The following is a 12,941-nucleotide window of genomic DNA, read 5'->3' on the forward strand; positions in this document are numbered from 1 at the left end:
TTCACAGAACACATGATCCAAATAATGGCTCACACCCCTTTCTATAGTCTGTTAGTTTTTATCATGTATTGCATCATTTGATCATAGCCATCATTAGAATACATTCCTTGGTAAAATCAAAGCATTATTGTGGTGGAGATTTAAATTAAATAGTCTTTCACCTTTCTTGGTTTCATGCTTAATTTTTACAACACTAATTAGTTGTTCCTATTTGCATTTCATAGTTTTATTTTTGGGATGTGTCTTGTCTAGTCTATAGCAGACAGACACTGAGCTAGAGAGTAAAATATAAAGGTTAAACAGCAAGTGAGTTAGCAGTTCAAATGTAGCCTTCTGTTACAGTTGTCAGCAACAATAAATTGGAGAAAGAATGGAATAAGATGAGGGAAAGTTCAAATAGTGGGGGTGGTTAGAGATTTTTAAATATGCAAAAAAATGCAAAACATAAACAAAAAAAGATCAGTTTATTTGAACTTGGGGAGGGAACCACATAATAAACCAAAATATTTTCTTTAATCATGTTGTCTCAGAAAGCATGATCTATGTTGTTGTCTCCTCCTGAATAATATTTCTCTGTTGGTTTTTAGGTTTTTCTCCTCTGTGTTGTACATCAGTGGGATTAACTCTGCTGGAACAAGATAATGTCTCCTTCAACCCACTGAAGGAAAGGGGTGAGCAGCTTTCTCATGGCCAATATTTTATCTCCTTTAGAAAGCAGTGTGCCCTGGAAGCAAATATCATTATGTATTTTGACAAAAAGTGAAGCCAGTTCTAGATGCTTTTCATGTTTCAAATGGGCTTGCTGTATTGACTTTTGTTTCTTTTTAACTTTCTATGTGAATATGAGGATCTGTGTTGTAGAGCAAGTACCAGGACTAACATTATATAAGAACGAAGAAATAGCCATGCTGAATCTGCCAGTCATCCATTTCTCTCTGAAGGACTTCAAAGGAACGTGTACTGGGGAAAATTAGAAGGAACAATTACTTGTTAACAAGTCTGCTGGGTAGTTTCTTCCCAACCCTAAAACAGTTAGTGGTTGGTTTATACCCTGAAGCATAACTATTTATATCTCTTACAAACATCTGTTGTAGCTTGTATATGTTAAAAATGATATTACTGAAGTCCAGCGGCTTACTTACACCTTATGTTAGTGTTACTGGGTGGTCCCTTTGTTCTTAATTATGAAGGAGTAAGTAGAGCAAGTGAGGAGTGATGTATGTTGAGTGATCACTGTGTACATGTTTCAGCTGACCTTTAATCTCTTCTCTTAGGTACTCCTTAACTTGCATAAAGTCTCCACTTTTCTGATTATAATTACCCCTCTTAATTTAGCTTCCTTTCTACTCTACTTTTTACCTTCTTATTTTTATTAAAGGCTTGAATTTTTTTCCTTTTGCTTTGTTTTGCAGAACACAAGGCTTTTATGAATTCTGTTTTGACACAGATATCCATGGAGTTTCTGATTGCAGTTCATGCATCAGCTTCTAGTTTACACGACTGTAGACATTTTCTTGCTTTCTTCTCACACTTTGTTTTCAAAATAAATAGAATGAGAGTTAATTCTGTTCTGCATGAAGCAGACTGTCTGACTCTCTCAGCCTCGGGGTTTTTTTGTTATTTGTAACTCTTTGATATAACACAAAGGCACAGTTTTCCTTCTACTCTCGCTTTCTTTAACAAAGGATAATTGGCATGTTTAAAGCTAAGTTGTCCAGAAGTCTTGTGTTCCTAGGCCCACTTCAGATACCTTAGGCCATAGAGTATTAGGTGTAGCTGTGCTGGTTAAAGATGGCCCTGCTGCGAGTTGATAATTGCCACACATGAGCCAGAAATTACCACACTAATAGGTCAGCCAAGAGCAGGGGTTGTGCGAGTGCACAGCAATGTGCTTCAGATGGAGTCAGCTGGTTTCCATCATAGCCACCTTTAACAGTGAGCGGGTTGAACTGGCCTAGCTGACTTGATGCAAAAAGGATCAGAAATCCTTCGCGTGTTCTGTGAGCTCAGTGGTAGAACTGTGGAAGTAATTAGCTCTGGCAGGGTGGCAGTGATAAACATCTGGGAGTGATACCAGCTTCATCTAGCATCATTGTTTGCAGAATGAACATCTGCTTAGGCTGTTTATCTGCTAACTAGAACTGGATGCTGTATCCTCAATTAGGTTATAAAAGCTTAATGTGTAAATACCTTTTCAGTTATTTTTCTTAATGTTTAACATAGTTTGTCTCTTACCACTACTGGGTAATGAGAAGATGTTTCTCTTTAGTGAACCATAGTAATTCCTCAGTTAATTGCCTCAATTTAAGTGTGTGATTAGCTCAATTTGTTCTTCTTGCTTTGCAGTAGTTGTCTTCACTGAATCTCATCAGTTGCTATCTTGCCTAATAGCTTAATCTTCTACAGTAATTGTAAGTCAGAGGGGAAGCTCTTACGGGGAAATAAAGGATATACCCCTGTAGAGTTCTTTCCAACCATTCCCAAGGGAGAGAATAGGGCAAACGTCCTTCTTGATTAAGTAATCTATGGATGTAGCTCAAAGCTGTGCACCTCTTTCTTCCTTTGTGTGGCCTGAGGGATTTCCAGATGTGGAATGTCTATTCCTTATGGAAATTTGGAAGGAAGGGTTGGTCCAATTTGTCTTGATTCTCCAGAAATTCTTGCCATGTCCTATTGTCTTCACCAGTTTACATGTGTTATCTTTGTTGCTTCCCTCTCCGTGTTGTTCTTTGTGTCACTAATATGATCTCACATCCTTGCCTAACTCTTTCTTCCTCTTCTACGACTGTTTTGCCCCTTCTTATTTCCTCCTTTCTGACTGAAAAATTCACCTTTCTCCCACAGCCAAACAATTTTTTTAACAGCATTTTGTGAGGAACTTCTTCAGCTTCTAAAACAATCACTGAGTAGTGTTTACTCTTTGTTGATGTGCTCAACTGTTCTACTTTTATTTTGAGGATAGTCTGGTCTGTGCTTTGGATATCACAGTCAAAATTAGATATGTACATTTTGAGAAGGAAGAAAAGCAGCATTTTGTATGTGCCCTTTTTCACTCTATAAATACAGAAAGACACTAGTGCCCCAGTTGTAAGCTACCATTTTTGAAAGAAATGTTTAAATGGAAGGCAAATGCTTACTGGCTTAACGTTGTAGAATGCATCCCCTTAAAGTATTTCAAAACATATTTCACTTTGTTATTGTGGCAAATACTGATTTAACTTTAAATGATTCATAGCTATATCTATATATATATAAAAAAAAAATCTGAAGTACTTCTATCAGTGAGTACATTTATTTCATTCCCGCTGTTTGTTGTTTGGTTTTTTTTGGTGGAGAAATCAGTAATATTTTTGGAGTTTCAAAGAAAAAGATACTGATGTTCTGTAAAGACAGATCAACAAACTAGAACCAGAAAATACTTTCATTAAAGCTATTAGAAAAACTCTAAATGCAGTCTTTACTGTTTTTCTCTGTAAATTGTATTCTTAAAAACCCCATAATTTAGCATAGGAGTTCCCAAAATGTAGCATACCTTTTAGCTAATATTCCACAAGCTACTTAAGAAGATACATGCGTACTGTCTACAGATAGAAACTTGTTGAGCTCTGCAAGCACATGGCCTATTGCCAGAACCAAGATCTGCTCTATCTGCTCATATTTGGGGTTCCCAAGATGCTTTTGTGTGTGTAAAATGACAAAGACTCCCGAAGAGTAACAGCTCCATTTAAGCCTGAGTGAGTGAAAATTGATAACGTAGTTTATAAAGGAATTCATGCTTATGTCATCCCAGCGAACTTCTCTGGTCTTTAAAGCTGTTTAAAACAACAATAACAAAAAAAAGTAGTAACGCTTAGGAATTGCACTTTGAAAAGAATTTGATGCAAGCTAAGGCTTGAGTTTTGTCCTGAGAAGTTAGGTCTGTCTCTGTGCATGAAACTGTTAAGCAAACAAAGAAGGGACTTTTGAAATTTGTCCTGTGTTTCATAAATGAAACATGTACTTGAGACTATTATAATCTTTAGAGGAAAATATCCAGAAATGTAAACAGTGTTCTTCAAAATTATCATATGCTGTGGTAGTATGCAATGGTGAAGGAAAGGTTTAAAAATAGCTAGAAAAATTTGTAGTGATTTAACACACTACAATGAAAAAAAGTTTTGGTTTCAGATCTTAAACCGGAAAAAATTCTAAAACTTAGTTCTTTGATACTGACATAAGTGGAAGAGAGCAGAAAACTGAGAATTAATACCTGAATGTAATCTTTTTTCAAGACATGAGCTCTTTTTTAATTTCCAATTTTGTTACAATAGCTAAACATTAGGACTCCTATATGTCAAGGAAAATTGAGTTCTGTGGTGATATGTAATGGTAATAGCTTAATGAATTACATGATTTCAGTTGTAATGGCTGCTAATCCGACAAGAAAATGAAATGTAAATTAGTAATTTGATGGATAAGCTCCATTTGGCGGTGAAGCTATGCCTTTTTATTTTTAATTACTGGATGTCTAACTTTAAAAAAATGTTTAACTCATCTCGGGACCAAACTCCAGATAATGGTTAGAGGTAATAACTTACATAAATTTATTCATGTTATAAATCCTATCAAAATTAATCTTTCCCAAAGTATCAAATGTCTATGAAAATGAGACTTCTGAATTCCTAGATCACTTTTGAAACTATTATATAATCACAAAGATCCAGTTGTTTAAAAGCTGTTAGATACTGTTCCATTCTTTGTTGAGCTTTAAATGACTTGGATGGTAGTTTCCTGATGTCAGAAGCAATTTGAGACTTCAGTTTCTAAAAGTGATTTCAGGCCCTAACGTTAGAATACGAGATTCTTACTCATAAGTAAATAAGGTATTCCTTAACACTTTGTACATCTGGTTCATTGGTTGTAGACTATTATTATTTTGGTTACAGTAATGCTCAATGTGTTGTTAGCAGATTCAAAGCACAGAAACGTAAAACTTTGCTTGTTTCTAGATTTTATGTATTACCTTAGAATAAGTTAGTTAAGTAGTGGAAAAATAAATGCTAAAGTTTACTTGAAGTTTGTGAATGTAAAAGAACCTCAGCCTCTTACTAAAAATCTTACATTAAAATATAAAATGAGACAATTAATTGTTTGGTGATAAAACCCATTGCACTTTCCAACTTGGAGATTGTTTTTTGGTTTTTGTTTGTTGAGAAAATGCACGTAACTGTCATCATCAACTACTTGCTTATTTTTTTTAGGTGAAGGTGTGCGTAGATCTTTATCCTTTTTTAAACTTGTAGAGCTGGATTCCAAGTGGTCACTTTTGTAACTAACTCTTTTTTTTGCCTAGGAATATTTGTTCATACTTATGATGATGTGCCATAACTGATGTTTTATTAACCATGATGGCAACACAGACATTAAGTATAGACAACTATCAAGATGGACAACAGGTAGGTGTGGTTTTGTTTCTCTTTGACCTAAATACAGTTAGCAAGAGAAAAAACATAGTGAATTCTTCCTTAATGCCTGCTTTGGCATTAAGTATCTGTTCTTGTTTGTAACACAAGACCTTTAAAGTGATGAACTGTTGTTCTTTAATACTCAGATACTTATTAAAGGCTTAGCTAATCTTCACGTGATTTTGCTTAACTTCCGGAAAATGGTTAGATAAGTGGTTTTCTTCTGAATCACCTCTAGATGGTTTGTGTGCTGTAATATACCTGTTTTTAGGTAGGTCAAATGGGCCTGCTTAGTGTTTTGTGTATATGGCCTTATGTGTCTGCAGTTACAATAGCTATGTGGCGTTTACACAGTTGTAGACTTGCTGTTCTTGAGCAAGTGAAGGATAAATTTAGTTATCTAGAATTATATATTACTTTGACTATGCTTAAGTTGATGAATAGGCTGCAGGTTGAAAACTGGTAAAATACTTAAATTAATTTTAATGAGGTTATTGATTTAAATTGCTAATTAGAAAGCTGGCCAATGAGCTTCCAGTTTCTAATTTCTCTTAACAAACAGCTAGAATAGTGTGAAACATACTCAGATATGTTTGGTCATTATGTTTCTTTTTTGTACAACGGGCTGTATATTGCAACAGTTTGAATTGTTAAATTAAAATACTGTTAACTGGAGACAAGTCATGCCCTGGCCCGTACTCTGAAGACCCATTTTTACGTTACTGTGTGTCAGCCCTAAGCAGTAACTACTTCTGTCAGTACTTCTGTCAGCAGATGGCAACAGTGGTGAACAATCAGAATAAAAACGCAACTTTTTCCATCTTTTATAAAAATATCTTTATCTGGTTGCAATCTGGGATTATTGATTGTTGTTGTTTGCTTCTTCTATTGCAATTCTAATTTCTCTCTCTCTCTCTCCTACCTTACATCTTTTACTTTATTCCCTCAGCAAATGCATGCCATCCTGTGGCATGTCAGTGAAGTAATACATGTTTTTGTAAAGACCGGATTGGGAGAAAGCATTTTCATTCTATTTGTTTTGTATTTTAGGCTTTCAGTGACCAAGATAGACAGGTAATTTGGGTGCCTGCTGCTTTTGTAGTTTGGAAATGGCCCACAGAAAATAGCTCACAGTTTTAAGTGAGCTGTTTCCTCCTTGTAGCAAGATAAAGCCTTAACTGAACATGCTCTCTCCCTTCAAACTCTAGATGTGTGGTTCAACATTTATAATCACTTGTATGAGTCATCCCCTTTTATTTTTCTCCTCTTTCTTGTCATTAGCCAAGAAATGAGTCCATTAGTTGCATCTCTTTTTGGTAGCATTCTGGCTTTAAAATCATCTATTCTGGCTGAGGAAGGTTTTTGCAAAGCAGGCTGCTCTGTTGGGTGGGATACGCTGGCTTTTTCTCAGTTTCTGATTTTACTAGGAGATGGCTTGGCCTCAGCAAGTAATAAACCACAAACCTTTGGTTCTCCCACACTTCTTGTTGGGAACAGTATACATTCCTTCTACTTATATTGTGTGGAAACACATTACATTCTGTCAGTCAGGTTCTCTAAGAGTTTCTGTAGGCCAGTTCTCTTCTCTGAGTGATGTGATATGTATATCTCATGGAAAAAAGGGCATAGGATTTCATTCTGAGCACTTCCTTTCTATATGTGTCAGTTCTGGACACCTGGTGATATCTAGAAAAGTGTCTGTCCTCTAGTAGAGATTAAAGCTTGTTAGTTTTAACCTAGGGGAAAAAAGATTGCAGTATATCTTGTCATTGCAAAGATATTGCCAGTGCTCAAAGGGGAGAAAACCAAGGAGTTTGGGTTGGGAGGTGGGAACTTTCAGAGGTCAGATCCCTTTGAGACCTTTTACTCAGAAAGATATCTAGCTGGAGGTGATGGGAAAGCCACTTTCAGCGCCTTCAAGGCCCCTCAAAGGCATTGCAGGGCTCTAGTGCAATTTAGAAGGTGCTCGGTAGAAGCTGTGACACCGTTTTTCCAGTAGTGGCAGATTGTGTAGCTGTGTTAAATGGACTTGTAGAAGCAGTTACTGCTGTTTCCTTCTATAGCTTGATATTCCTAAAATAATTTGTTATTACAATATATACGTTTGAGTGGTAAAGGTCAGGGAATGGTGTGCTCCTGATAACTGAAAGATTGGAGAGACACAGAACATTTCAGTTCTTTGTAAGAAAATGTGCATTTTAGTGCACAAGAAAAGCTTCAGAATCTCTTTTCTTCAGTATCTTGATATAATGCACAGTAGGAAACAAGAAAGAAAACTTAGGAGTAGAAACTTTCCGTCTGTTACTTTCATCCTAAAGGCTTTTAATTGAGGTATCCCCATAGGTTTTTGGGAGAAAAAAAAAAATGCCTGTTTTTTGCTAGTCTATTCCAAAAATAGCCATATCAGAGATAAAGTGCTTTAACAACTTATTAATATCTGTCATTTGCATTTTAGAGCCGAGTGCCGAAACTTAACGTGATCTTTACCCATCAAAAAGTGTCAAGGACTGAAAGAGAGGTTTTGTTACTGCTATAACTTGTTGTGTAACTGCCAAGTCATACCAACCTTCTGGCTATTTTTTTTTTTAGAAAACAGTACACTTATTTTACGTCAAGCTCACAAATTTACTTAACTTTTTTTTCTACAGATGCAAGTAGTAACAGAGTTAAAAACTGAACAAGATCCCAACTGCTCTGAAACTGATGCAGAAGGGGTGAGTCCTGCCCCTGTAGAATCTCAGACTCCAATGGATGCAGATAAGCAGGCCATTTACAGGTATTAATGTTCTGTCTTTTGAAGGGTAAAGAATAGAGGATGTGTTGTGTTGGTTTGGGTTTTTTTAAATTAGTAATAAGTAGCTTGAAATCAGATTATATCTTGGCAAACTGTCTTAGTAGTTTGCGGGGAAAGAATGAGATCAAATTAGCTTTATTGGCAGTCTTCAGTCAAGAAAAAAAATCCCTTTATTGTGGGATTCTTCAATTTCAGCATAGTTTTAAAGGGTATTCTAAAGGTGGCTGTCTTTCAAGCACAAGCGAAATCTAGGAAGCTACTTAGACCATTGAACTATGGTTCACTATTTGTTATACTATAGTTTTTATCTTTAATGTGAGATTTTATTTTTATTGTAATTAAGTTGATCTTTACTCCCTGTGCTTTAGGGATAACAATCTGTCACTCAGTAATTAGCTCAAACTGGATTAAATGTTGATGTATAACACCACACTAATTTGAGATTTTATTTTGCCACTCAATTACAATGAATTAACTAATATGTCATAGCTTTTTAGCCTGTGATTGTTTATTTAAATATATGAAAAACAAACAAAACAACAACCAACAACAAAACAACACAAACACCTTTCATCATGTTTTGCTGTAGCCAGTGGTGTTACGTGTCCTCTCTTCCAAGACTTGGCTTTCTGTTTCTTACATGAGTGACTGTTACCTGAAATGAGCTCTAGATGTCTAACTTTTCAGTGGGGTACACATAAGTGAAAATACTTAATCGTGTATTTTAACTTTTATTCTAGGCATCCACTATTTCCCTTGTTAGCACTATTATTTGAAAAATGTGAACAATCCACACAAGGCTCAGAAGGCACAACTTCTGCTAGTTTTGATGTAGATATTGAAAATTTTGTAAGGAAGCAGGAGAAAGAAGGAAAACCCTTTTTCTGTGAAGATCCAGAAACTGATAATTTGGTAAGCATAAGCTGTTTCTTTCATTTCTGAAACAGTCATCACATTTGCGTCTTCTTCCTAATTTCTGATCTCAGCTGGTACTTATAGTTTCTCCTCACGCTTTTCTTCCTACAAGAGATTCTTCTTCATGTTAATGCTGATAAACACTTTTTAAAATAATTTCTTCTGACCCCCTTTTCCCCCCTCTTATCTATAAACTTATATCACATTTATTTCCCATCCTAAAATGTCTGAGATCAGTGTACTAGAGACGAACAGAAACATATGCTTGCCAAAGCCAGGTTGACTCTGCAAATCTATTGTACAGTGTCAAGACAAATACTTATCAAAAACATGTAATCGATGTAAGTCTTTCCAACTGTTTGTTTGATTGCTTTGGGGTTCTGGGGGGGGCGGGTTGGTTGGTTGGTTGGTTTTGGTGGATTGGTTTTTTTGTTTGTTTGTTTGTTTGTTTTTTTAATCAGGGTTCATCTAGTTAATATAGGAGAACTGTTACGAGATGAGCTTAGAAACTCTTATACAGTTTTTTTTCTTACATGTCATTGTCTCCTTTGCACATTCTGAAAGTCCTTCCTGTGATGAAGCTGTGATTTTCTCAGTCCCTTAGTCTCCTTGAATCCCATCTCTAGAGAACACCTCTCTTGGCATGCTAGTTTCTAAACTGTCTACCTGCCTTCAGCTCTTTAGAGGGTTTTGAAAACCCATTCCTTTAAGGGGACTGTGTAATAAAACGAGTCTTCGTTCTTGAGTCTAACTCATGGGAGAAAAGGCTCCTTAAAATATTTAAATGCAGAAACAAAACTAAATTGATGTGGGATTGTAAACAACAGAAATAGTAATGTTTTAAAGCTGGTATCTAGAAAGATTTATGTGGGCAAATAATATCCTATGTGGGAGGCTAAGGTAATGTACCTGGAGAAAACTCTTAAAACCAAGACTTAAACAATAAATCTGAGATGCTGTTTAGAATTGGCAGGAGTGTTGCAGTGAACAGCATGTCAGGAGGAGCACATATTGTTGCAAAAAAGGAGTCAATTTTCGCTTCTTTACAAGCAGCCTAAATAGTCATTTTGCATAACTGGATCTCTTTCTGAGCACTTTATGACCAGTTGTTGCTGTACTTAAGTTCTGAGAAGTCAATGTTTAAATAGTGTCATAGAAAATAAAGCTATGGGAGTATCTATGTATAATAAAACCAGTGTGATAGTAAAGAAGGCTGAAGACAGTATGTTCTAGAATGAGGCAAGGTTTTACAGCTCTAGCTAAGGAGATCTAAAAAGTTGCCTTCTCAGCTACTTGTTACATCCTTTTAACTGTAGGTTGCAGCGCCCAGGATTGAAATATCTTCATACATTGCATCAATTATATTAGTCTATGCAAATATAACGTCACCTTAGATTAAATCTTCTTCAAGGATGAATCAAGTTCACTTTGCCCTAATCCACCTGTAAGAGTGCTTGCAAAAACTTCTTGCACAGCTTTGGCTGAGGAGCTGTTTGTGTTACAGAAGCTTCTATTTTCAGTTAGGAAACTTTTTAAGGCCTGAGTAAGGTTTTTGTGTTAGAAGGTAATCCAAAACAATGCCCTTCAGAATGGTGGGAAAGCAGCTAAAGGAGTGTAAAGATTCTCAGTTTATAAATGCAGAATTGAAGAACAGTCATTGGGCACTTGGATCAAAGTTACAACTAGAAGAGAATTGAACCCATGAAATATCAATTTAACGTCTTAATCATTAGATTTTTGTGGGCGAATTTTGACACAGCTCATCTGATAAATATTTATTGATACGGACAGTTACTTAGTTTTCTAAGTACAAAGAAGCACTGACATACCTACTAAAACAGTTCCATGAATAAACGCTGTAGCAGAATCACTGTTGTAGCTGTAGAAGTTAAAATTAGAATATGAAAGAAGAAAACTAAAAGCAAGGGGAAATAAATGATAATTCTCTTTAGTTACTGCCCTAGTGTGAGCAGCAGGAGTGTGGGGTGGTTTGCCTTTTTGTTCTTTTTTTAATTTGAAATGTGAAAGGTGTCACAAACTTATGAAATACTTGTGGCACAAGATTATTGTCTTACATTTGTAAGCAGAAATAAGTACTTCAGAATAATTATGAGATGGTCTGTCTGCAAACAGTGTGACTGTTCTGCTAGGGTACAGAAATCCTTGGAGACTGAGGGCCACTGGTATCACTATTTTAGGTCTTTTATGAATCAGAGAGCACTTAGGCTAGTTTGGGGGGAAAAATAGTGGGTTTTTGAAGGAGAAATAATTAAATACTTTAAAGAGCCGTTAGTTTCTGAGGATGACTAAATGCTGGCTAAAAGCTGCAGTTCATCGCAGATGCTAATTTGCACATGTGCAACATCTTGTGATACCTTTGGTTGTTAAAAAATGAATTGCACGCAGAATTCCCCAAATAACCTACTGGTTTCAGGATATTGTGGTTTGGCCCAGGTATCTAGAAATCTGACTAGCAGAAATGCTTATGATTTTGGAAGTGCTTCTTTATCTCTTTCACTCCGTAATATGTTTGGCTTTTTGTTACTGCTCTCAGTCACACCTTCAGAGGGCTTCTAGCACATAAACTGTATATTTGAAGGTGCTAATAAAACTTTTCCATGGCTTTTTCTTTAAAGACTTTTTTGAATATATTTGCCTCCAGTACTTTACTCAAAAATGAGAGTTACTGCTGTTCTGCATGAAGCAGGTCTGCTGACTTGCTAAGCCTCGGGTTATTTGCTTCATTTATGACTCTGGATTCAACACAAATGTACTCTTTTCCCTTATCTCTGTAATCCAAATTTCTCTTCAGAAGCACATCTGAAATCTAGTAGTTGGAATGTAGTAGTTCTGGCTCAGTGGATGAGGAGAGAGCGAGGGATGTGGTTTATCTTAACTTTAGTAAGGCTTTTGACATTGTCTCCTATGTGAAATTGATAAAATATGGACTAGATAAATGAGCAGTAAGATGGACTGAAAACTGGGTGAACTGTGAAGTGCTGGGCTCAAAAGATGGTGGTCAGCAGCATGAAGTTCACTTGAGGACTAGTCATTAGCAATGTACTCCAGGGATTGATACTGGAACCAGCACTGTTTAACATTTTCATTAATGAGCTGAATGATGGGACAGAGTGAACCCTTGGCAGGTTTGCAGCTGTTGCAAAACTGGGAGGAGTGGCTGATGACCAGATGACTGTGCCACCGTTCAGAGATACTTTGTCACTTTTAGAGAAATGGGCAAACAGGAATCTCATTGAGTTCAACAAAGGGAAATGCGAAGTCCTGTATCTGGGGAGGAATAACCCCATGCACCAATACACCCTGGGGGCCAAACAGCAGTTCTGGTGGGCACCAAGCCAAAAAATGAGACAGCAATGTATCCTTGCGGCAAAGAAATTCAGCATACGTGGGCTGTGTTAGGAAGAGCATTGTCAGCAGGCCAAGGGACGTGATCCTTTCCCTCTTCTTGGCACTGATGAGACACACCTGGAGTGCTGCATGCAGTCCTGGGCTCCCCACTGCTGGACATAGACATACTGGAATGAGTCCAGCAAAGGACCACAAAGATGATTACGGGACAAGAGCATCTCTTATATGAGGAAAGATTCGGTGAGCTGGGACTGTTTAGTTTGTAGCAGTGAAGGTCTGGGAGGTGATATTATCAATATATCTAAATACCTAATGGGGGGATAAAGAAGACGGACTCGCTGACTCTTCTCAGTGGTGCCCAGTGAAAGAGCAAGAAGATGTAAGCTGAAACACAGGACGTTCCATTAAAACATAAGGAA

General features: G+C 36.7%; 1 protein-coding gene across 5 annotated transcripts in view; it reads left to right on the forward strand.

The window, feature by feature from the left end:
- PKNOX1 (PBX/knotted 1 homeobox 1) overlaps positions 1 to 12,941 on the forward strand; it is a 46,509-nt gene that overhangs the window by 11,398 nt on the left and 22,170 nt on the right. For all 5 annotated transcript variants that reach the window (XM_065069046.1, XM_065069061.1, XM_065069053.1 and 2 more), the window contains exons 2-5: positions 588 to 671; positions 5,333 to 5,435; positions 8,093 to 8,220; positions 8,979 to 9,150. In XM_065069046.1, the coding sequence (XP_064925118.1) occupies positions 5,385 to 5,435; positions 8,093 to 8,220; positions 8,979 to 9,150 (351 nt within the window). In that variant the 5' untranslated portion in view covers positions 588 to 671; positions 5,333 to 5,384. The remainder of the gene's footprint in view (positions 1 to 587; positions 672 to 5,332; positions 5,436 to 8,092; positions 8,221 to 8,978; positions 9,151 to 12,941) is intronic.

Source organism: Columba livia, chromosome 1 (assembly GCF_036013475.1).
Source record: "Columba livia isolate bColLiv1 breed racing homer chromosome 1, bColLiv1.pat.W.v2, whole genome shotgun sequence".
NCBI classification, from domain to species: Eukaryota; Metazoa; Chordata; class Aves; order Columbiformes; family Columbidae; genus Columba; species Columba livia.